Genomic DNA, 23,716 nt, shown 5'->3' on the forward strand with positions numbered 1-23,716 from the left:
TATTCGTGGGCCTTGTCGACGCCGTCGTCGTGGGAGCTGGTTGCCGTTCGGGGCGTCGTCGTGGGTGGCATTGGTGTGGACGTGGTGGTTTTGGTAGGCGGCATGGTGCCGTCGTGTGTCGTGTGGGCGGTGCATGTTTTTTGGTGGGTGGCGCGTGTTTTTTGGTGGGCACTTGTGTTTTTTGGTGGGTGCTTGTGTTTTTTGGTGGGTGCTCGTGTTTTTTGGTGGGCGCTCGTGTTTTTCGGTGGGTGGTGGGATGTTTTCGTGGGCGGGGTATGGTTTTTGTATTCTAATGGTATAAGAGTTATTAATTCCTTCCATGGATTCCATATGGAATTCTTCATGGACTCCATGGATTCCACATGGATTCCATATAGATTATACTGGGGAAGGTAAAGACCTCAGAAATTCCATGGAATCCACATGGACCACTACATGGAATGTCTATGGAATGGTCCATTCCATATGCAATCCAAATGGACTCCATAGTGGATATGGAATAAAAAAATAGCTGGCTTCCCAGCCAAAAATTTGACTATATGGAGTCCATGGAATGAGGTTGGAATCCACATGGAAAATAGCAGGGAGTGTAAAGACCTCCTTCTGGATGGCGGTTTGGAGCACACCATCTGAGAGGGTACATAACCTGAGATGGCTGGAAGGTAAACCTAAATCTTGGATTAATTACTGGGTGCGACAGCTAATGAAAAACTTTTCACCTTCATGAGAGCCTTCAAGTCATCCCCTGTCCACTGCTTGAAACAGCAACCATGTGGAAAGCAGTGAAGTCCCAGAAACATTGGCGCTGCAATACTTTCCACATTTTAGAGCAATCTCAATGCAAAGAATTTAAGTAGGACTAACTGGCGGTCAATATCATCCAGAATCTCGTTGGCCCATGCTTCACCATGTTCGAGGTAGAGGTAATCCCCAACCCATTGGACCAGATGGTCCTTAAATGTACCCTTGATCAGTTGATGGAGTAAATCAGCTGACAGCATTTCATGGATGTCGGCGCATGGAAAGTGATAGGTAAAAGGCTGTGTTATGATAAGAATGGAGTGTTTGTTGAAGACTAGGGACTTACAGTAATGTCATCATCTATATCATACTAATCCCATAATCTTTTTGAATTGAGCTCATATGAATGGTGCACAGAACATCAGGCACTGCCTTCAGGGTTCACTTCAGGGTCCATCCCATTTGTAGTATCAAACATCACCTGGTTTGACCAAAAGTGAAGAAAACCAAGAGAAGAATGTTTTTATCTATCAGGGTCTATGTAATGGGATGTTGGGATGATGGTCACATGACAAATTATCAAAAATGGTGAAAAATGAAAGTTGTAGCCCTACACTGTAGCTTCCTGAATCTCCTTGACCTCCATGTCCACCTGCTTGATATATTCAAACTGGACTTGCCTGTTACAACCTCCAGCTTTCACCAAGTGCCAACCTCCTTACACCAGAAGGCTCCAGAGACATGTTGACCATATGGTGTATATACATACACTGCCTTGATTTGGATTCCACTCTCTCGCCAGTGCTGACATGCATATCTTATGTACTCTACCTTTACCCTTTCTGTGTTGCTTTGTTGTTGAGTTTTTATTGCTTTCCTGTTCAAAATATAGCAATGTTCTTGGTGCTTGGTCTTGCTGCTTTGGCCCAACATGGACCATCATCTTTAGAAATGACCCACTCTATGATGGGGCTAATTGTTTGGCCAGTCAAGAAATGATTCATGAATGCGACGAACTCGGTTGGATATTACCAGGATATTACTATGTCATTTTAGTGATAACCCAAAAGTGACCTCTGGTTGGCCTGAATGAGCCCATCAAAGAATCAGTTGAAAATACAGAGTGGTTATGCCTGTAGAGCCTGTAGAAAATGGTCATTTTGTGCTATTTTGGTCATTTTTTGGCAAAACAAGTCATTTTCTAGAGACTCTACAGGCATAACTGCTCAGTATTTTCAACTGATTCTTTGATGGGCTCATTCAGGCTAACCAGAAGTACCTTTTGGCTTTTTCTATGAGAACAATATTCATCCAAATCAAACAATATCACGTCTATTGTGATGAAGTGGTCATAGAGAAGAAAAGAAAAGTGGAAAGGCTTTCAAGTTTTTGCTAAGATGTCCAATTTTAAGTGCAGGCCAGACAGCCAACTCCAACCTTTGAAAATCAGTTTAATTGAGGGTTTTTTCATTTCTGAAATGCCATTAATATGAAGGCTTTCAATAATAGGTTAAATATATTTTTCCTAGTAAGGCCAATCAGAGAGTCCTGCCTACTTACATAGCATATACATATAGTATGGCCAACAACAGCATCATATAATCTCAATTTTTTTTAAAACTACATATGATGGAATCAAGTATTGTTGTCCTGAGTGTTTAGCCAAAGTCTTCTTTGTCATAATATTTGGTCCAATTTATTGAAGCTGAGTGAATCTGTCCAATCCAAAGTCTTGTCAATTGGAAATGCAAGTCTTGTTGTCCTAAGAGTCTTCATTATCAAAATATTATACCATGGTATTGCACTCCCATACCATACCATGGTATCAGGAACCATAATTTATTTTTATTTAGGCAGATGAAGGCAGAAAACCCTCATTTCGAAGTTTGTTTACATATATTTACAATAGCTTTGACTGAAGTGAGGCTAAAATTTTGTATTGTCCACTTTGATGTGTGCACTATTTCCTAATTGGGCCATTTCCTAATTGGGAAAAGTGTTACACCTTTTTCTGCCACACCTAATGTCAGGCACACTCCACATTTAGGTTGGGAACTGTTTCCCACACTCTTTGGGCCACTGGAGTTAGTGGCTAACTTAGTGTTGTCATTGTTTATGACGATGTTCGCATATTTCCCAATTGGGAAAGTTATTACATAATATCAGTTTGGTTTGTACTGTCTGCTTTTTCACTACAAAAGTTACTAGTGTGCGCTTTTTTCATTACTAATGTTTGTAGTATGCGCTTTTTTCATTACAAAACTTTGTAGTGTCCGCTTTTTGGACTACAAATGTCTGTGGTCTTTGCCTTTTTCATTACAAAGGCTTATAGTGTGCGCTTTTTTCATTACAAAAGTTTGTAGTCTTTGCCTTCTTCATTACAAAGCTTGTAGTGTGCATTTTTAAAGATTGTGGTCTGCTTTTCTGATGTTCTCTCTGTATCTATCCCGGTACATGGGGATATATCTCAATGTTTCAGAGCAATTGACTCTAGCCAAAACAGCTCTTAATCATTCATTCCTAAAAAGCCATTAATATGAATGCTTTCAATAATAGATTAAATATATTTTGCCCAGTAGAGCCAATCAGACAGTCCTACCTACCTACATAGCATACACATATAGTATGGCCAACAACACCATCATATAATCAACATTTGTAGTCTAAAAAGCGGACACTACAAACTTTAGTAATGAAAAAGCGCACACTAGTAATTTTTGTAGTGAAAAAGCGGACAGTACAAACCAAACTGATATTATGTAATGACTTTCCAAATTGGGAAATATGCGAACATCATCATAAACAATGACAACACTAAGCTAGCCACTAACTCCAGTGGCCCAAAGAGCATGGGAAACAGTTCCCAACCTAACTGCACACTTTTTTCTGCCACGCATAAGTGGTTACCACCAGGCATCCTTGAGCAAAATCTTTTTAAGACTCGCCTGCTCACCTGTTCATTTGATAATACCCTGGATCCATATTTCTTGATGGCTCTACCATTTGTAATGGACCCCTTGGTAGCCATTTTTCTTGCCCTTATTTTCCTTCGAATTCTCTTTAAATTGTATATACTATCTAAAATCTTGACTCAAATATATATCAATTGAACTATCAATCAGTCCTGTTCAGTTGTGCATTTATCATCAACCACCTCTGCCTCTTTGTCCTTGTGCACATCTGCATTCTCTTCGTCCTCCCCTCTGTTGTCCACAACCTTCATCTTCAGCTCAATTGTTTGCATCTTCCTCCTCTTCTGCTTATCCAAAAGCAACATTTCTGCCATCCCAGCATGCACTGTTATGCCTCCTATTGCCCTCTCTGCATCTTTCCTGCTCAACATCCTTTGGATCCAGTGAGATTGGGATGGTAGGCATACACACTGTCAAGCATGGGCTGAATGCTTGTGTTCTTGATTGCAGAACTAAGGAAGACAGGAGAGGACTTGAGAGTGATTATGGAGCATTGAATAGCAGCAGCAATTTGGTCATGACTGGGCAACTTGTCATTGAGGAAGGGCTCTCCAATCCCTTTGTCTATCTCAGCAGGTTGTTATTGAGTTTGTTGTGCTTGGCCTTGGTGAAGTGCAGGTCAACAGCAACCACAACAGCCATCATATGATCATCCCCCTCATCATTTCTCTCAACTGTTGTCACATTAGGCGAACCAGACACCCAATTGACATTCAAGTGCCAATCGGGTACAGGGACCCTCGCTCCATAGGTCATTGTACGAGAAAGGGAGATGTTCTGCAAGAACTTGAATGTTTCGGCCTGTGCTGAAGAATGGTTGTGTAGTGCTACAACAACACCAAATGGTATATGATGTCATCTGTCAAACCGGTAAACTGGGCCATAGAAAGAAACATGCAGGATCATGCCAAGCTAAGAATAGCTACATCGGCTAACTCCGTGTATGCATCAAACACAGAGACTACAAAATATACCACATGTTCTTTAAATTTCATATTTGTAATTTGGATCATAGTAACCTGTATAAAAACACATGTAAAATGTAGATAGAGATTCTTGGAGTATATAAGGAGTGCACTAGCAGGTCAAAAGGCAGGCAATCCTCCCCCATTGACTGGAGGTGGACAGTTGTAATCAATTAAAGGAGATTTCTTTGTGGTTGGAAAGTACAGTGTGAATGAAGCCAGCGTGCTAGGGAGTCAACTTACTTGGAGACTTGAATAAGAGGTTTTAAGCACAGTATCATTTAGATGAGACAGTGTACCTGTGCCCTGTGTTTTGGAGCATAGTGACATCATAATAAACACTCAAGGGAGTTATAAAAGTCTGATAAATTTGTGTTTCGTGTCAATTAAAGAAAACTGTGTTCAAGAACTTTGCATTTGAGCAACCAGGATCCCTGAAAGACATACTTTGTTCTATTGAACTCTTCTAATACCACACCCAATAATAAAACCCCATTTTAAAATGAAAACTCTTGAGAACTTAAACCTAAGAAGACAAAAGTGGAATTTCTAAATACCATCCTGACGGCAAATGACTCAAATGTAGTCATCTGCAGGATTAAATTCGACTGGGCACGTGGTCAAGTTGTCCACAAAGTTGACATGGACATCAACCTGTACACTTTCCCCCCCCCTTGTCTTATTCACCGGTTCATCTTGTTTCAGAACCAGTTTTTCTGTCTGTTGCAGATCAAATCTCATCACCATGTGTGACAGGAAGCTAGGCATTCGCTTTTATCGCTTGGACTCCCTTGTTCCAGTGGGTATAGTACCCATTCGTTGGGTTCCGAAATGCACGCCTGTCACTCTCAAAATCTTTTCTCAAGGAAAATTTTTGGCCATCGCACATCATGGCAAGTCTTCCATTAGTTCAATTCACTCTGCCTCTTTATTTTTTAAAAAAAGATTCCATGCAAGTCATTGATCTTACTTTGGCAACCCAATCCGACCATGTAGCAATTCACGTCCCTTGTGGTAGCCCTTTATTATTATATATATTCTCGATTTTATACCTGTTTCACCTTTATCATTAGAACACATTTATGTGTATGATGTACGTTGGACCTCAATAGATCTTTTCGACACTCACCACTAATATAGATTAACCACTCTTTGACATTGCTGTTGCCATTATGCCACAGGATGTTTTCGATCATGATGGTCAGAGGCGTACCCAGTGGCAACTCTGGCAGTGCTCGCTATCCACCCATGAACCTTGTCATGAATTAGAGTTCGTGATGCCTAATGGCGAACCACAGCCTATGGCATCTCAGGATCAACATATTCCTGTTGATGGCGAGTCTTCTTTTTTTTTTTTTTTTTTTTTTTTTTTGGCAGCAGTGCACGTCCTCATAGTATTTTTTTCCCCACAAACAAGACGACCTTCAACTGGTATCCAGGAAGCGTCCAGGATTGCCTCTTGTCTCAGGTTGTCAAAAACACACCAGGGACACCTCCAAATCTTTACAGACCAAAACTTGCCACCACTATGCTGCGCCACAGTGCATCTCCTGCCTCGGAAAAGCTCATTCTCCATCTTTGGAGGAAGGATGCAAGTTTATAGGTCCATCTGGCAAGGTCTTTACACTCCCCGGTATGTTCCATATGGAATGGGTGGATTCCAACACCATTCCATGGAATCCATATGGACAATTTTTTGGCAGGCAACCCAGCCATTTTTTCATTCCAGACCCACTATGGAATCCATATGGAATTTCCATGGAATGATGCATTCCATATGGTTTCCATGGACTGGTCCATGTGGATTCCATGGAATTTCCAATGAATTTCAATTGCAAATCCATGTACTATTCCATGGGGATTCCATGGAACAGTCCATATGGATTTCATGGAAAACCAGTATACCATTAGAATACATATAGTATTTGTAGTGTCCTTACTATATTTAAGTAAAATAAATAATTGCACTGAAGAGAATTGAACCCTCAACATTGTCAATAGTAGCAGTGCTAAAGTCAACTGAGCCATACAGGCTTTACTATATGTTAGGCTAAAGGTCAGTATATACCGTCCTAAGGCACATGGCGTCATACATGTGACAGCTGTGGAAGAAATGTTGCCATGTCGTTTCTTCCTTCCCCACCACCACCATCCATTATCCATCACCACGGCCCCAAACCATGCAAGCTCAGGTGAGCTCCCTCCCTCCATCATTCCACACCACCACCCCTCCATCATCCCACACCACCCCTCCCTCTATTTCTCCACCTCCCTCTGTTGCTCCCCTCCCTCTGGTTGCTCCCCCTCCCATTTCTCCCCCCCCTTCATCACTCCCCCTCCCATTGCTCCCCCTCCATCCCACCCCTCCCTTCATCACTCCCTCTCCCCTCCATCATTCCCACTCTCTACTACACCCTCCCCCCTCCATCATTTACACCTCCCTCCCCCTCCCTTAACTATTGAAAGTAGTAAGAATAAATTTATGTAGTCTATTCAATACACTTCAAATTTTATAATTCCATGATGTGGACTTGTGTTATTCCATAAAGTCATTCCATGTGGATTCCATTTGGAGTCCATATGGAATCCACTCTAAAAAATGGTATAGGACATATGGAATCCACCCACCAAAAGCATGGATTCCATCTGGGAAAGTATGGATTCCATCCCCCATTCCATGGAATCCATCTGATATTTGTGGATTCCATCCCCCCTTCCATGGAGTCCATATGGAACATCCCGGGGAGTGTAAAGTACAGCATCTGGATGACCCAGCCCACATTGGATTTGTTGCGACAGTGGAAGAAGCAAATCGGTATGTGTACCACCCTTGGGCACCCACTCATGCCGCCCAACATGTTGTGATGTTGAGGGTAAGATTTGTCACTTCATTCCACATTCTTTCTTGAAACATGCCTCAGGGGTCTTGTTCTCAGGCACTGATACCCCTGCTGGAAGCCAAGCTTGAACATTTCAGTCATCCCGATATCCACGTCCATCCCATCCTGGATGCTGTCAGCTGCACATGTGGTCAATACATTTTTTATGTCGCTCGTCTAGATCTTTATTCATCATCACTCTAAACAGATGGGTGTCATATGGGACTGTTCTTTGGAATGTGGTTCTGTCGATGTTGTGGTCAAGATCTTTGCAATCTCTGTTACTTCGCTTTACTTCCATCACGACAAGATGACCACTTGTGTTGAACAAGTCATTCGCAAGGCACCTTCCTTCCCATCTCATTTGTACTGAAAAAAAGCTCTTCATCAAATGAATCTTCTCTGCCTCGACAACACTCCTTCTGTTCCCAAAAATACAAACTGAATGGTTCACCGATTTCAATGCGGACAACTCACCATGGAGAGATTCGCAGAGCTATGGGCCAACTGTGAACCCTTTGTCTTGGTAGCCATGTCGGAATCTGCCACCCCTCAAGAACTTTTAGAGTTGAACCCAGACTCTAACCATCCATGTACGGTTTCCCATTACAATGGGGAGGCATGGACTGATAATAAGGAGGGTACCCTCAAAAATTACTTTAAAGACTGGGAACGCACTATGGATTGGCCAATACAAGTTTGTGTAAGTCGGTCGTTGCTTCCCATTGTGTTAATCTGACATGACCAGGACTATCCCCCTGAGGGGACTCTCGACGTCTTGCATCCCAGCCTGTATCGCTAGTGTTTAAAGGTTCAGTCCATAGGACCGCAAAAAACCGGTGGACCGAACTGAACCGGTCCATGGTCCGGTCTTTTTTTCGGTTGCAGTTGCCCCGATTTGGGGTTGGTCCAGTTGCCGGTTGCCTCATTTCGAAAATATATTAAAACTGTTCAAAGACCGGTTTTGATCGGTTGCAACCGGTTAAACGGTCACGTGAGCTACAGACCCTTGTAACCACGTTTATTACCATTTATTGCGTTTTTGTTTCATCAAAAACGGTTAAGAATTGAGAAAGATATAACCAAATCCATATTTTACCTGAGTCTCTACAAGATGTAATTCGGTTTCAGTCATAGCTATGTCAAATCTTCATTAAATCTCTTCAAAATTGGTAGAATGACGGGTATTTACATGCTTTACTATTCTATATACGCCGTTTATTTTTCAGAGTAATAATAGTCGAGATACAAATGGTTTATATTGGTATAATAAGTTATACGCAAAAAAACCGGTCTGGATCGGTCTGAACCGGCTCCATAGACCGAAAAAGACCTGTCCTAGGTGGTTCGGTTTGGCTGCAGCTTCCACAATTGTGCCTTTAAAATAGGACTGAAGCTCTACATCTCCCAAGCAGACAACTGCCAAAATGGAATGACACACTTTCATCTTGACAAATTGGGAGCTGTCAATGTTATGCTCTACACCTATTCCACTGACGTTGGCGCCCTGTGGCACATTTGGCCATGCTCCAGCATTCCAGCCTTGGGTGAGGTAATTGAACCCAAAGCAACATAAGAAGCCTGGTGCCTGGCCACCCCCATCGTCGCAGAAACAGCATTTATCAATGAGGAGATGATCCAGGTTCTGGCTGATAAATTCAATGAACCACCACCATGGATCATTGAACAACGAACAGGGGAAGCGGTTATTATACCCCCTGGTTGTCCTCATCAGGTAATGCTCTTCGTTTGAACCCTTGTCAAGCTCATGCCACTTGTGCAGGTCTCCAATACTAGCAACTGTGTGAAAATAGCCACTGACTTTGTCTCTCCATCACAGGTACCTGTTCTTGACTATCTGATGAGTGTCTTCTGACACATAAATCTTGAGGAGAAAAGAGAAATCCACACGGATTTACTCCAGCTCCTGGCTATGCTTTGGTATACATGGAAAAGTACAGAATCATTGTAATATTACATGGTTAATACATATCAAGTTGTCAAGCCTTGGATCAACCAACACATATGTGTGCAACCTCTTCATTCCGCCCTCTGAGCATTGTGGAGCTGTGTTTGGCATCTTCATGACAGCTGTGAAGAACCACCAGCCATTCAGAGGGAGGGAGAAATAAAGTGCTGATTGCAAGGATTAGCCTGGGATGAGGGGAACACACCATGACATGGGGTTGGGGACTAGGAAGACGGGGATAAAGATTCAGCAAGAAGGCTCAGAGGCGGAAGGACAAGAGGGTAGAGAAGGAAGATGATTAGGAGGGCTCTGTGTAGGATGGAAAGAATGGAGCACACAGCTGGGTTGCAACAAGAAAGTGACATAGACAATGAAACCTACAGTGGACGTGCTGCTGAACCCATAGAAAGCCAAAAAAAAAGGCAAATCTTACCATTCCGTGTTGAAGACCCAATCCAGAAACCCAACACCACCCAAAGGAGCTGCTCAAGCACCATAAGTGAACCACAGACGTCAGGCAGATTACAGCGATGTAGAGTGGGTGAGCATGCTACATTCCGAGGTTACATCAGTGTCAGAGGGACAAGATAGCAACTGACGAGCAACCTCAGCGCACCAATGCCAACACCACCAATCACACATCCGATGAAGATGTGTTGTAGGTTCTGTCCAATTCGATGGCAGAGGAAGAAACTTGATCCATAGTTTCAATGATAGTGAGCCAGTACGACAATTGACGTCGAAATCCATCGTCACATTGATCCCGTATGGCATATCTATGTGGAGAAGTTAGATGTTGAGGCGCTAATGACAGCAGGGATAGCGAAACATCCGAAACTCACCAAGAACCATATCCATCGACATCACCATGCCCCCCTAAGTCCAACAGAGAGAGGGTCCCTCGCTATAACTGCATCAACTACATTTGCAAGCGAGGTCGGGGCAGCAGGACACTCGATGCCCTTATCAATCACGAACATGCCATGGAAGCGACATTTACCAGGCAAACAAAAGAAACAAATTTCAGCAGATGTGTAGGTGCCCGTCACATGTTGTCCAACTTGGCGAAGCTCGGAAAGAGTTCGACTGGACAAGACAGGTTTCTTGTCAGTGAAATGCACAGACAGACAGGTGGCGCACAAACCTGTTCTGAGCTGGTTCCAACATTTGATCAGCAAGTTGGGATACGATCCTAGGCAAGCTTCTTGGTAAGGGTGGGATGTTAGATTGAAGGAGAGTCGCTAAGAAACTGTGAGATCAAACAGATTCAAGCTCTGACGGACCTTGATCAAGCGCTGATTGTAAATTTGGGATCCAAGCTCTGTCCAAGCTCACTCCATTCTTTGGCTCTTCAGTCCATGTACCACTCCCAGCAGTCAGAACAACAATGTCGGGATAATTGCGGTCGTCTATCAATGATTGTCAGTACTATTTTGGACCATTGATGATAGACAATGCACAATATCATGAGTAAACTTATTGAATTGATCTTCAAGGTGTGGAAAGATATTTATCAATAAATGGCTTTTGATGCATGGAAAAAGCTGGGATAAAGCTCATTTGAACTGATTTTCAAAGGATGGATTTGACTATATAGCCTCCATTTGTATCTTAATATCTTGGGAAAAACCTGAAGAACCTTTCCACAGAAAATGGCAACCAATGGACCAGTATTGCAGCCTGCAGAAATAATTTATATATTTTGAAAAAAGGACCCCAGACACCCTGTGTCAGCTTTGGTATGATGGTATGGTATGGTATGGTATGATGGTATGGTATGAGGTGACATGGTATGGTATGGCAACATGGTATTGGTATGATTGGAATATGGTATGGGTTTTCCATTCCATGGTACCATGGTATTGGTATGTGCTCTTATACCACTCTTGGAATGGGTACCATGGAGGTCCTCTAAATCAAAGAATTCATATACCTCATGGGTACCCTAAAATGGGTGACTGAAGTGGTGTTTCCACATACTGGTCCCACATCGATAGTGTTTGCAGGTCCAGTCTACAGGACTGAAAATATACATAGGACCAAACTGGACTGAACCACAGTCCGGTCTTTTTCCAGTTGCAGTTGCCCACATTTGTGGCCAGTCCAGTTGCCAGTTGCCATGTTTTTGTAAATATTAAAAACCAAAAGAGACCAGTTTAGACCAGTTGCAACTGGTCTTTCATCCAATTACGTGTTGGACTTTACTCGCACACATCTTTACTTAAATTTCGGTCCCTCAATCATCAAAAACTGTCAAGAATTGGTTGAGATATGGCCAAAAACATTTTTATACGCAACCGACCCAGATATTGAGGGAACTGAACCGGACCACCTAGGACCGGTCTTTTGCAGTCCATGGACCGCGTTCAAACTGATTCAGACCGGTCTTTTTGCATAAAATTTGTCATACCAATATAAACCATTTGTATCTCAATTATTATTACTCTAAAAAATAAACTGGTTACACTAACTAGGCAAAAAGGTTGTCTGGTCATTTTCTGGACAAAGTTGGTGCTATAACACAAGAACCAAACATTTTTACTACTAAGCTCTGGTGTATCAAAGATAGCTAAGGGGGTGTAGATTGTACATACCAAGTTTGGGGATGAACAAATGAAAACTCAGGATAAGGCAGGGGATTGACTGTGACAAGTGCCAAAAATGGGATGTAATAAAGTGGGAAATTCTGAATGACTGCAACCTAATGAAAGCAATTCACAACTTGAGAAAGAGATATTTTGAACACTGGATCTCCCTGCTATTGTTATGAGCTTCATAAAGACTTTGGGCTATAAAATGTTATATCCTCCCCTAAAAGGTAAATTTGAACTTGTTCTCCACTTTATGTATTTTTCACTCAATATATTTGTTGGAATGAGGTAAAATAACTCCCTATTAATGTTTGTAGTGTGTATAATACAAAAGGTAGGTATAAATGTTAAAATGACCATTGCATGATGTCTGTAGAAGTTAATTTCCAGAGTTTTTCCGAAAAGTAAACAAGTATCCACAACATTGGTCCTTCTTTTCTGCAAGAAGAAAAAATGGTACCATCCTTTTGAGTTGATTCATGGAGACTCAGGATGTCCTTTAAACAACACCTGAAATATAATATGATAGAAAATAAATTTACACTGGGTATAACTTGAATAGTCCCCGAGAAAATTACATTTTGCATAGAGCAATCGTCCTGGACCAATCCTTGACATTTTCTTGGTGAATTGGGGCTGAAAATATTTCACAAAGCACTTCTCATACCTAGTAACACTATCCCAAAGAAATGAACAGAGGTCCTATTTATACAATGATCTGAGACCCCACACCTTTCTTGCTCTATGGAAAATGTACTTTTATTGAGGACTTTTCAAGTTATACCCAGTGTAAATTTATTTGCTATCATGCTATACTTCGGGCATCATTTAAAAGACATCCTGAGTCTCCATGGATCCATTCAAAAGGATGGTAGCATTTTTTCTTCTTGCAGAAAAGATGGACCAATGTTGTAGATACCTGTTTACTTCCAGAAAAACTCTGGAAATTAGCTTCTACAGACATCATGCAATGTTCATTTTAACACTTCTACCTACCTTTTGTATTATACACACTAAAAACATTAATAGGGAGTCATTTTACCTCATTCCAACAAATATATTGAGTGAAAAATACATAAAATGGAGAACAAGTTCAAATTTACCTTTTAGAGAAGGATATAACATTTTATAGCCCAGAGACTTTATGAAGCTCATAACAATAGCAGGGAGATTCAGTGTTCAAAATATCTCTTCCTCAAGTTGTGAATTGCTTTTGTTAGGTTGCAGTCATTCAGAATTTCCCACTTTATTACATCCCATTTTTGGCACTTGTCACAGTCAATCCTGTGCCTTATCCTGAGTTTTCATTTGTTCATCCCCAAACTTGGTATATACAACCTATACCCCCTTAGCTATCTTTGATACACCAGAGCTTAGTACTAAAAATGTTTGGTTCTTGTGTTATAGCACCAACTTTGTCCAGAAAATGACCAGACAATCCTTTTGCCTAGTTAGTGTACATATCATAATATAACATATAAATACCCATCATTCCACCAATTCTTAAGAAATTTAATGAAGGTTTGACATAGCTATGACTGAAACCGAATTACATCTCCTAAAGACCCATATATTGATAGATGGTGAGTATATTTTCATACTTAAAATGTCAATATCCAAAAATTGAGTCAAGCAAAATGATGAAAGTATGAGTGAGTTAGAATTAAAGTCATTCTGGTACAAGTTGCACAAACAAGTATTTGTGCCAAAATGGATTTAGTTATATCTTTCTCAGTTCTTAACCATTTTTGATGAACTAAAAACCCAATTAAAGGTAATGTCTGTTGGCATTGGTTGTCATGGTCTTTGTTTCATTGTCGGTCATCCATCATCATCGTGGTCATCCGTCATCATTGTGGCCATCTGTCGTCACCGCCATGGCGCGTCATCATTGCCAAAGGTGTAGGAGGGCAAAGGGGTGACGTGGCAGTGGTTGGTGGGTGTTACAATGGCCACTGACCACGACGAATGATGTCGTTCACATTTGTTTGGTGGCCACGTCGCTGTTGGCGACATGGTACCTGGAACAGGTATTAGGAAGAGGATTGGGGAGAGGTGTCGTTGCTCACTGAATGAAGGAGGATGACGAATGGTGACAGATGTCACTGTTCGCCGTGTGGTTGCCACATCTGTCGTCGTCATCTGCCTCATCCTCTGTCATGTTGTTGTTGTGTTGTGGCCATGTTGTGGTTTTGGTGGTCGTGGTGTTGGGTCGTCTGGTGATCATGGTGTTGTGTGGTGGCTGCCACGTCATGTGTGTCGTAGTCGCATGGCGGGGTGTTGTGGCTATTAGAAATAAGAAAGAGGGGGGCTGGTGGGGCTTACAATGTGATGTACTTACCTGCACATTGCCGTCTGGATGACATGGCTCATCGGAAGTGGACTATTGAGGTGCCATGTCATCTCCTCCATGTGTCGTCGACACTGCAGGTGCTCCTTTAGCTGGTAGGTATGTTGTTGCCATCGTGGTTGGTGTGTGTGTGTGTCTGCCAAGGTGGGTGTGGGCGGTTGACAACAGGCGGCAGTCACGAAGGCTGGTGACAATGGTGCTGGATGGTGGTGGGAGGAGGAGACTGGTTGTGTTTGGTTACGACTTCCGGTTGAGACCGGTTAGACCAGTCTTTCGTTGGTCTCGAAATTTCCGAAATTGTGAGAGACTGAAGACTGGACCACGGTTGTGGTCTTTGACAGTCCTGAAAATTTCCTGTCTTGGGCAGTCCGGGTTCAGTTCAGTCTTGGTCTTTTTCCAGTCTTGGGACTGGACTTCCAAGCACTATTAACAAATCACACTCACTTTCATTATGCAGTATGACTCCTAGTGTTCGCAAGTTCAGTTCAGTCCGGTTTTTTGCCCCCAAAATGCGCAACTGTGGACTGCAACCAGTCTAGGACCGACCCAGATATTGAGGGAACCGAACCGAGCCACCTTGGACTGGTCTTTTGCAATCTATGGAACCATTTCAGACCGATCCAGACCGGTTTTTTTGCATATAATTTATTATACCAATATAAACCATTTGTATCTTAACTATTATTACTCTGAAAAATAAACAGGTTATATAAAATAGTAAAGCATGTAAATACCCATCATTCTACCAATTGTTAAGAGATTTAATGAAGATTTGACATAGCTATGACTGAAACCGAATTACATCTTCTAGAGACTCAGGTAAAATATGGATTTGGTTATATCTTTCTCAAATTTTAATCATTTTTGATACAAGGGTATGTAATGCACATGACCATTTAACTGGTTGCAACCGATTAAAACCAGTCTTTGAATGGTTTTAAAAGATTTTCGAAATGAGGCAACTGGCCGGACCAACCCCAAATTGGGGCAACTGCAACCGAAAAAAAGACTGGACCATGGTCCAGTTCAGTTCGGTCCACTGGTTTTTTGCGGTCCTATGGACTGAACCTTTAAACACTAACGACTTCCCACACTGACAGGTTCTTCTCCACCTCCTTCTCCACCCTCAACATCTCTTCCATCTTCTCAATCTTCCTCAGCAACTTATCATACCTGTTCCCACCAACTTTCATCTCCTCCAATGCCCCCCGCCCTTCCGTCAATTTGTCTTGGAGTCCCATCACCACTTCCTTTGACTTTGCTGCAGGATCTCCATCGCCCGGTGACAATGCCACCCACCCAAAAACTTCAGCCCATACTGTGCTCTCTCAACCACCCCCACCTTCAGCTTCAGGTATGGCGCCTTCTCCACATTTGGCTTCAATTCATAAGATTCCACCTCCACGTCATCCTTCAATATCACCAAGTTCTGGGGACAAGTTACCATTTAAATATGATAATATACAAATATTCTGTATACATCTTTGAGATGAATATGAGGTCTGGATCTCATGCCCTGCTTCATGTAAGAAAAAATGAAAAAATGAGGTTTTGACAGCTCTAAAAATACATCATGTGATCAATTGGAGTTCAGTAGGAGTGCTGTAGGAGTCCAGTGGGAAGGGAAATGTGAAAATGCCTTTTTGGAAATTTTGTTGGAATCCAGTAGGAATATGTGGGGGAGTGATAAGTATTGGAACTTGGCGAATGAGTTGGAGGAAAAAGGCATGCTGAAACGACCCCTGTGCAGATGAGTGAGTCACAGAAGTATTGCAGTTCAGAGATAACTCACCCCAGGTTCACCTGGAAGTGTCTTCCAAGCCACTTGAGAGTCTTCGACAAGCCCTGGGGTGTCAACCAGCAAGCCCTTGAATAATTCAACGAGGGAATTGAGCTTAGGGTCTGGGAAGTTATTGAGGAGATCTTTCTTGATTGATTCCATAAAATCTTTCAATATTGAGCTTCAAATGGCACTGTGAGTGAGTTGGTGACCATGGTGGCAATCACTCCAATGGACCACTAATGAAGAAGCACAACAAATGAGAAAAAAGAAATATTGTGTGGAATACCCACTCAAATCTACTTCTTGATTCCTTGTTTTGCACTTATTTAAAAAGGTGGTCCAGGCAGCAAAAACCTCAGCCTGAATAACACTCAAGGTCTTGTCCAGCACCAACAGAGGCTTTCCCTTGAGAATGAGGCTTTGTAATATACAAGCAGACTCGTCAAATGAATTGTTTCATGAAGGTCATGGTTGAACTGGTGAACTAACTTAACTCACAGCTCCAATCACATTCCCATTTGGTGCTTCTGATAGTATATCAGACTGGTCAGGTGACGGGATCTGTACCCAGACACAGTCGGTGTCTCTGACATGTGTCTCTGGGCTGCCTGCAAGGAGGATGAATCCCACATGCCCATGCTAATATCACATCAGGTCAGTTGAAATTATTGACTGAGCTGACATGATATGGTACTTACAGAGCTCCGGATGATGGAGAAGACAGGCTGCAAAATGGATTAAGAAGAGAAGAGTGGGGTATGATGAAATTCAGACATACAATATATAGCAGAACAATTTTTTTTTCTTTGAGGAGGTAACCAACTGTTTTGGTTGCTAATGGTGAAAGGGGTTTACCAAAGGAGTCAGTCTATCATAAGTTAGTTCCATTGTAACAAAAACAAGAACTTGAATGATCAGGCTCACTTTTGAGAATGACAGTTCACCCATCTCAAACAAGTACCCATTGACTACATAAGGGAGAGACTTACTAGATGGGAAAATGAATGTAGTACATACTAAATCAAGTTCTCCATAGTCTAAAGGGGCAGATTCTTCCTCAGGTTAGAAAAAAAAGTCTGCCAAATTGACAATACTTTACCATCCCCCACATAATCCACATGGACTCCACTGGATTCCACAGGACTTCACTACATACTGGCAATATTCACAAATCTGGACTCCACTGGACTCCCAGCACACAACTGGACTGGACTGAACTTAGATTTCAAAAGAAAAAAGACAATTGAAGTATATTCATTATTGGAGGAGGGAGTGGAGGGGGGAGAGAGTGGAGGGGAGAGGTGGTGGAGCTGGGCCCTCATTGGCATTCCACGTTGGCGAGCCGTCGGCGCTGGTGGTTTTTTGTGGGCGCCTGTCGTGTTTCGGGTGTGGCAGGGGTGGGCACTCGTTGTTTTCCGTGGGTGAGCATCGTTTTTCGTCGGCGCTCATGGTGTTTCGCATGTGGTCAGGGTGGGTGGTTGTGTGGTCACGTCATCGTGTCGTGTCGTCATCCTGGCATGTTGCGATGTCGTCTTGGCGTGTCAGTTGTCATCCTGGCATGTTGTGTTGTCATCCTGGCGTGTCATTGACACGTCATCAGTGGGCCCTTGTCATTTGCCGGGCTTGTTCATTGCACAGTCTATTTTCGCTTTTTTGTAGTATTCATAATTAATAAGTAATAAGCAATAATGCACTGGAATCACTTGAATCCACTGGACTCCAGTGGAATCCAGTGGACTATGACTGGACTCATAGTCCACTGGACTGGGACTGGACTCAGGAAAGTGGCTTGTAGTCCAGTGAGAGTCCAGTGGACTGGGCATTGTGCAAGCCAACTTGGCCTAGCCACTGGGCCACTGGAATCCACATGGATTACGTGGGGGATGGTAAAGACCTCCAAATTGACCACAAATAAATTAAAATTCTTACACCTTCAATACGTGGCCATTTGCAGCTATTCCCCATCCCTGTCTAGGGGGAGGGCTGGGCCCTTGTCACTGTTTGCATGTGGTTGTTGGCACACATTGTTGATGTGTTGTTACATTGTGTCATGTCGTCATCCTCGTGTGTCACATTGTTGTCCTTGTGTGTTTTGTCGAAGAAAACTGTGTTCAAGAACTTTGCATTTGAGCAACCAGGTTCCCCGAAAGACATACTTTCTTCTATTGAACTATTCTAATACTACACCCAATAATAAATCCCTGTTTTGAGACGAAAACTCTTGAGAACTTAACCTAAGAAGACAAAAGTGGTATTTCTTAATACCAAAGGCCCTCGAACTCTTGCACCAAGATAGTGTGTGTGTGTGTGTGTGTGTGTGTGTGTGTGTTAGGTGTTAGGGTTTTCCCCAATGTGCTTGATCCTTGTGTTTCGCACTTTCATGGTCATCCCCATGCAACACATATCAACATAAACCTACACAACTTTCTTATCTCTAAATACAAGTGTAACTACATTTACAAACTACAGATGGCGTACACGGGCATACAAAGGAAATACAAATGTAACTATGTTTACAATCTACATATGGTGTACACAGGCATATGATATGAGGGGTGACCAAGGTGATGGCAGTGTGGGGTACTCACCATGCTGTTTCCCTGTATCTGGCATGGGCGCTGCCACCTCTCATTTGCTTTCCTAACGCCATGGTGCCTGCAAACAAAATGTTAGCAAAGGGAGAGGGGCTGACAGTGATGGCACTCACCATACTGTTTCCAATTCCACGTGTACGTGGCATGGGTGCTGTCACCTCATGTTGGTTGTCCTGGGTATGCAGAGTATCTGCAAACAAAGGGTGAGCAAAGGGGGGGATGGGGTGATGAGGTGGTGGGGTACACTCACTTTTTGACACGTTTCTGATACCCAGCGCCCATGACATGGTGCATGTCATGGGCACTATCGTGTCCATGGTCCTGGCTACATCATTTGGGGGGGGGTGTGACACATAACGTTGCCTGGTCCCCACTGCCCATGGGTTGCATGGGTGCTGTCATCATTCGAGGCCTGGGTGCACGTTCCTTGTTAGCGGGAGTGGGTGACATGGCAATGGCCACGGGCAGTGGTGTTGATGGTGGGCAATGTTGATGGTGCTAGTGTCATGGTCAATGTTGATGGTGCTAGTGTCATGGTCAATGTGTTCCATCGGACAATGCCATGAGCTTGTCCTGCTTTGTAATCTCACCCTGCAGACTGAACAAAATGCTTGATCCTAGTCACAGGTACCATTGTGTTATACATTGAAACATTATGAGGCCTCTACTTATATGCTCTCTTTTCGCTTTTTTGGTTGTATTAATAATAACAAATAAGTACTGATGTTACTACAGACAAAGTATTAATTTAGTAGAGTCCAGTGGAGTCCACTAGACTGCTGAGATTACTATAATGTTTGTTCTAATTCAGTCATATATTCCAGTATAGTCCACTGGACTCCAATAAACTCTGACTGGACTGGGACTGGACTCTGAAAAGTGGCTTGTAGTCCAGTGAGAGTCCAGTGGACTGGGCATTGTGCAAGCCAATCTGGCCTAGCAATTGGGCCACTGGAATTCACATAGATTACATGGGGGAGGGTAAAGACCTCCTGTTAGGTCATGTTTGCCAATCAACAGTATTACAAACATGTCAAGTAGATGGATTCTCAAGGTATGCTACATGTAAATACAAGTACATAGGATCCAGGATGAATACTGAGTAATGAAATGAGAGGGAAATGAATAGAGGAGATGTTGGAGGTACCATAACACCTTCTGGATTTCCATGCATGCTCTTTACTGCAGTTTGTCACTTTGTCTGATTCCTATGCATTCATTGTAAAGCCCAAAAGGAGGTCTTTACCTTCCCCGGGTTATTCCGTATGGAATCCATGTTGGCTGAGGACCCAGCCATTTTCTTATTCCATAGACCTCATGGATTTCATATGGAATGACCATGGAATGGTCATGGAATGATTAATTCCATATGGACTCCAACACCACTCCATATGGATTCCATTGGATTCCACATGGAATGCAGGCATATCCACCTTGGATTCCATGGAGCAGTCCACATGGATTCCATGGATGACCATTATACCATTAGAATACAGTATTTATAGTGTCCTTACTATATTTAAGTAAAAATAGAAATTTTACATCTACAGGAATTGAACTCTCAACCTTGTCAATATTAGCAGTGCTCAAACCATCTGAGCCACGAAGGCATTATTATATGGGAAAGTAAAGGTATGTATATACCGCCTTTTGTCACGTGGTGTCTCAAACGTGACACGACGCGTTGCCAATGCCACATCGTTTCTTCCTTCCACCATCACCATCACCATCCACCCCACCATCTCAAGCCACGACCGCCCGCAACATCGACGACCATGACCACGACGACCACACTGACAATGCACGACGACACGCAACGTCATCAACAACGACCCTGCCATTACAAGAGCCACACGACATGGCAACGCCACGTCACACGGATGGGAGGCGATGACAACGCAGAACGTCAATGGACGTTCCGCCTCAACTGCAGCCCAGGTAAGTGGACTGGGTAACCCCTCCCAGTCCACCTTTTGACAACAACAAACCAGGTGCGAGGTTGCGGTCAGCGACGTGGCAACCAAATGACGAACGGACACGACAACCGACAAGCCCGCCCACCCACAAACAACGCACACTGCCCCACACGACCCCCACTGCCCACAAGCGCCCACGAAAAGAAACGAGCACCCAGACACGACACCAAACACCCACAACATGACAACCAATGAGCCCACCCACCCATGAACGCCGCAGCGCCCACGAATGCCCATGAGACAACCGCACATGAACGAAAACAAAAGCCCAGCAGACGAAGACCATGACACGACCCCACCGCCCATGAACACCCGCCCACAACAACGACTGCCCATGAGCGCCCACGACATGACAACGAACGCCCATGCATGACAACAAACACCCACAAGCACAACCCAAACACCAAGGTGAAACGGCAACCCACCCCCACGGACACCAATACAGCCCACCACCCATGACCGACGATGACGCGCGCCCACACATGGAGGATTCTGCTCGCATCAACGGAAATGGGCAACGACGAGCCCAGGTGAGCTCCCCCTCCCTCCATCATTCCTCACCACCACCCTTCCATCATCCCCCCTCCCTCCCTTGTTGCTCCCCCTCCCATTTCTCCCCCTCCCTCCATTGCTCCCCCCTCCATCCATTCCCACCTCACCCTTCACCACTCCCTCCCTTCACCACTCCCTCTCTCCTCCATCACTCCTTCCCCCTCCCTCCCTCTACTACATCCTCCCCCCTCCATCACTTCCCCCTGTCTTCCCCCCTCCCTTAAATATTGAGAATAGTAAAAATAAATTGTGTAGTCTATTTATTTAATACATTTCAATTTTTCCTGCTCAACTTAGAATTATTTCATAAAGTCATTCCATGTGGATTCCACCCTTAAAATGGTATAACATATAGAATAGAGTATGGATTCCATCTGAAAAAAGTATAGAATCCATGTGGAAAAGTATGGAATCCATGTGGGGGAAGTATGGAATCCATCAGCCATTCCATGGAATCCATCCCCCAAAGTCATGGAATCCATCCCCCATTCCATGGAATTTGTGCAATCCACCCCCCATTCCATCCATTCCATATGGAATAACCCGGGGAGGGTAAAGTACTGCCCAAAAGGAGTGTGGCAGCAGAGGAACAATTATTTGTTGACCACGGTGAAGAACACTTCCAAAATGCACCCACTGCCCTTGTTCCTTGTGTCAGGTTTCAGTGAACCCTATCCTCAGGCACTACTCCAAAATCCAGTAAACACATGCACCAACTGACAGATGAGGAGACAACAATGAACAGGAAGGTGAAGAAGTTAAAGAATCATAAAAATTGAGAGAAGGGAAAGGTATTTGGGTGAATCATTTTTCCTGTTTTGGCCACCAAGAAATGTGCTCAACTTGGTTTTTTCAATGATGTACACCCCACTGAGAATGGACACTGCTGGCAGGCTGAGTTGGTCATCAATAAAGAATTCTTGTGGTGATGCCTTATCAATGGCAGTGCTTCATAGTTTTCTTCACAAGCTGCTTGCTGGCATCACCAGCATCGTCCAGTGCGAGATGCCAGTATAGTCCACCCATTTTCAATGCCACCCATGCATAGAGACCGTTGTGCTCCGTGGAGCAGCTTGGATCGCTGGGCCTCATAGTGAGCATAATCCCTTAGCTCTGGGATGTAGCCCACCTGTTGATGTCCCAAGCCTAGGCACACCCTTTCACTGTTGACTGATTCCTCCCCCTGCACAATGATAGTGTTGAGGGGAATTCCTCACTGCAGAAGCTGTTGGCCAGCATGCAGAATCCAAGCAAAATTCCTTGATCCCAGCCCTCATGGAAATTTGGACGATGGTCGCAAAGTCTTTCAATGCAAGGAGATACCACCACTCTGAAAGGTGTTGTTTGCCCTTGACACCCATGAGACAGATCTTGTTGTTGCCATCGCCAGGGGCAGGAGCAATAGCAAGCTGAAGCTTACTGTGGGTGAGAAACAGCAGGAACAACACCCAAGGACTCATGTCAAAGTGGTGAGGGAGCCCTTGGGCCAGCCTGGATGACAGGATGCTGTTCCACATCTTGCGGATGGCTTCATCATTGCGCACATAGTCTGTGATTCTGCCATGAAGGCAGAAATTTGGAGGTCTTATCAGTGCCCTCCCTATTCCTGCAGGATTCCGGTCATTCCGGTGGAATGAAATTTAGCAGTAAGCCCTGCTAAATTTGTCATTCCTGTGTTTTCTCATTCCGGTGGAATCTGATCATTCCGGAATTTACACCGGAATGGTCCCCGGAATGGGCAGGAATAGCATTCCCCGGAATGTGCAGGAACTGTAATCTGGTTATTTTATTGTTTTGTTATGTATTATAGTTTATTTATTTTCAATGGATAACAAACAATGCTTGTTTGGCAAACACTGCTCACCAAACACAGTCACTCTCTTCTTCCACCACCACCACCATGCTCGTCGCCGCCGCCAACGCCATGCCATCACCATCACCCATAGCCACCACCACCCACGTCACTCATCTATCACCCATGGCCACCACGACCACCAACATCGACCACGCCACCCTTCAACAACAACGCGGCGACACCACGTCACGAAACAACGAGCGCCAGAACCCACGAAAACGACCCCCGCCCATGAAAACACCCCAACACCCACAAAAACGACACCCCACCCACGAAACGACACCCAGTGGACACGAAACAACTGCCAACGGATGCAAAACCATGCCTGCGGACATGAAAAACACCCAACAGACAGAAAACAACGACCAACAGACACGTACACCGCCCGTGGACACGAAACAACATGCAGCGGACACGAACAACACCCCTGCGCCCACAAACGACACCCAGCGGAATTCCAGTGGAATGACTGGATTCCTGCAGGAATAG

At 43.7% G+C, this 23,716-nt stretch overlaps 10 protein-coding genes across 10 annotated transcripts; 2 read left to right on the forward strand and 8 right to left on the reverse strand.

Moving 5' to 3' along the window:
• Window positions 1–431: 431 nt before the first annotated feature.
• On the reverse strand, window positions 432–1,198 carry LACBIDRAFT_308479 (uncharacterized protein; the record flags this gene model as incomplete). Its single annotated transcript, XM_001875955.1, has 5 exons — window positions 432–668; window positions 720–813; window positions 865–1,040; window positions 1,088–1,101; window positions 1,174–1,198. The coding sequence occupies 5 exons, from the start codon at window positions 1,196–1,198 to the stop codon at window positions 432–434; spliced, it is 546 nt and encodes a 181-aa protein (XP_001875990.1).
• Window positions 1,199–4,077: 2,879 nt separating this feature from the next.
• Window positions 4,078–4,469, reverse strand: LACBIDRAFT_308480 (uncharacterized protein; the record flags this gene model as incomplete). Its single annotated transcript, XM_001875956.1, has 2 exons — window positions 4,078–4,281; window positions 4,341–4,469. The coding sequence occupies 2 exons, from the start codon at window positions 4,467–4,469 to the stop codon at window positions 4,078–4,080; spliced, it is 333 nt and encodes a 110-aa protein (XP_001875991.1).
• Window positions 4,470–5,423: 954 nt separating this feature from the next.
• Window positions 5,424–6,503, forward strand: LACBIDRAFT_322467 (uncharacterized protein; the record flags this gene model as incomplete). Its single annotated transcript, XM_001875516.1, has 5 exons — window positions 5,424–5,477; window positions 5,752–5,771; window positions 5,860–5,878; window positions 6,188–6,311; window positions 6,382–6,503. The coding sequence occupies 5 exons, from the start codon at window positions 5,424–5,426 to the stop codon at window positions 6,501–6,503; spliced, it is 339 nt and encodes a 112-aa protein (XP_001875551.1).
• Window positions 6,504–8,955: 2,452 nt separating this feature from the next.
• LACBIDRAFT_322468 (uncharacterized protein) lies at window positions 8,956–11,618 on the reverse strand (the record flags this gene model as incomplete). Its single annotated transcript, XM_001875957.1, has 12 exons — window positions 8,956–8,976; window positions 8,999–9,357; window positions 9,380–9,488; window positions 9,732–9,750; window positions 9,908–9,917; window positions 9,960–10,076; window positions 10,126–10,302; window positions 10,369–10,402; window positions 10,450–10,612; window positions 10,671–10,767; window positions 10,810–10,935; window positions 11,507–11,618. 12 exons carry the CDS (start codon window positions 11,616–11,618, stop codon window positions 8,956–8,958), a joined length of 1,344 nt encoding a protein of 447 aa, XP_001875992.1.
• A 2,477-nt stretch (window positions 11,619–14,095) lies between these two features.
• On the reverse strand, window positions 14,096–14,917 carry LACBIDRAFT_322469 (uncharacterized protein; the record flags this gene model as incomplete). Its single annotated transcript, XM_001875958.1, has 5 exons — window positions 14,096–14,138; window positions 14,187–14,403; window positions 14,459–14,472; window positions 14,709–14,890; window positions 14,912–14,917. The coding sequence occupies 5 exons, from the start codon at window positions 14,915–14,917 to the stop codon at window positions 14,096–14,098; spliced, it is 462 nt and encodes a 153-aa protein (XP_001875993.1).
• Window positions 14,918–16,038: 1,121 nt separating this feature from the next.
• LACBIDRAFT_308481 (uncharacterized protein) lies at window positions 16,039–17,198 on the reverse strand (the record flags this gene model as incomplete). Its single annotated transcript, XM_001875959.1, has 7 exons — window positions 16,039–16,209; window positions 16,260–16,414; window positions 16,541–16,688; window positions 16,749–16,889; window positions 16,949–16,975; window positions 17,029–17,118; window positions 17,175–17,198. 7 exons carry the CDS (start codon window positions 17,196–17,198, stop codon window positions 16,039–16,041), a joined length of 756 nt encoding a protein of 251 aa, XP_001875994.1.
• A 662-nt stretch (window positions 17,199–17,860) lies between these two features.
• On the reverse strand, window positions 17,861–18,073 carry LACBIDRAFT_308482 (uncharacterized protein; the record flags this gene model as incomplete). Its single annotated transcript, XM_001875960.1, has 1 exon — window positions 17,861–18,073. One exon carries the CDS (start codon window positions 18,071–18,073, stop codon window positions 17,861–17,863), a length of 213 nt encoding a protein of 70 aa, XP_001875995.1.
• An 817-nt stretch (window positions 18,074–18,890) lies between these two features.
• LACBIDRAFT_308483 (uncharacterized protein) lies at window positions 18,891–19,161 on the reverse strand (the record flags this gene model as incomplete). Its single annotated transcript, XM_001875961.1, has 3 exons — window positions 18,891–18,905; window positions 18,958–19,034; window positions 19,095–19,161. 3 exons carry the CDS (start codon window positions 19,159–19,161, stop codon window positions 18,891–18,893), a joined length of 159 nt encoding a protein of 52 aa, XP_001875996.1.
• Window positions 19,162–22,354: 3,193 nt separating this feature from the next.
• Window positions 22,355–22,832, reverse strand: LACBIDRAFT_322471 (uncharacterized protein; the record flags this gene model as incomplete). The annotated part of the gene is made up of 3 exons (XM_001875962.1): window positions 22,355–22,501; window positions 22,529–22,555; window positions 22,590–22,832. The coding sequence occupies 3 exons, from the start codon at window positions 22,830–22,832 to the stop codon at window positions 22,355–22,357; spliced, it is 417 nt and encodes a 138-aa protein (XP_001875997.1).
• A 440-nt stretch (window positions 22,833–23,272) lies between these two features.
• Window positions 23,273–23,716, forward strand: LACBIDRAFT_322472 (uncharacterized protein; the record flags this gene model as incomplete). Its single annotated transcript, XM_001875517.1, has 1 exon — window positions 23,273–23,716. The coding sequence occupies one exon, from the start codon at window positions 23,273–23,275 to the stop codon at window positions 23,714–23,716; it is 444 nt and encodes a 147-aa protein (XP_001875552.1).

This window comes from Laccaria bicolor, genomic scaffold, assembly GCF_000143565.1.
Source record: "Laccaria bicolor S238N-H82 LACBIscaffold_3 genomic scaffold, whole genome shotgun sequence".
Taxonomy (NCBI): Eukaryota; Fungi; Basidiomycota; class Agaricomycetes; order Agaricales; family Hydnangiaceae; genus Laccaria; species Laccaria bicolor.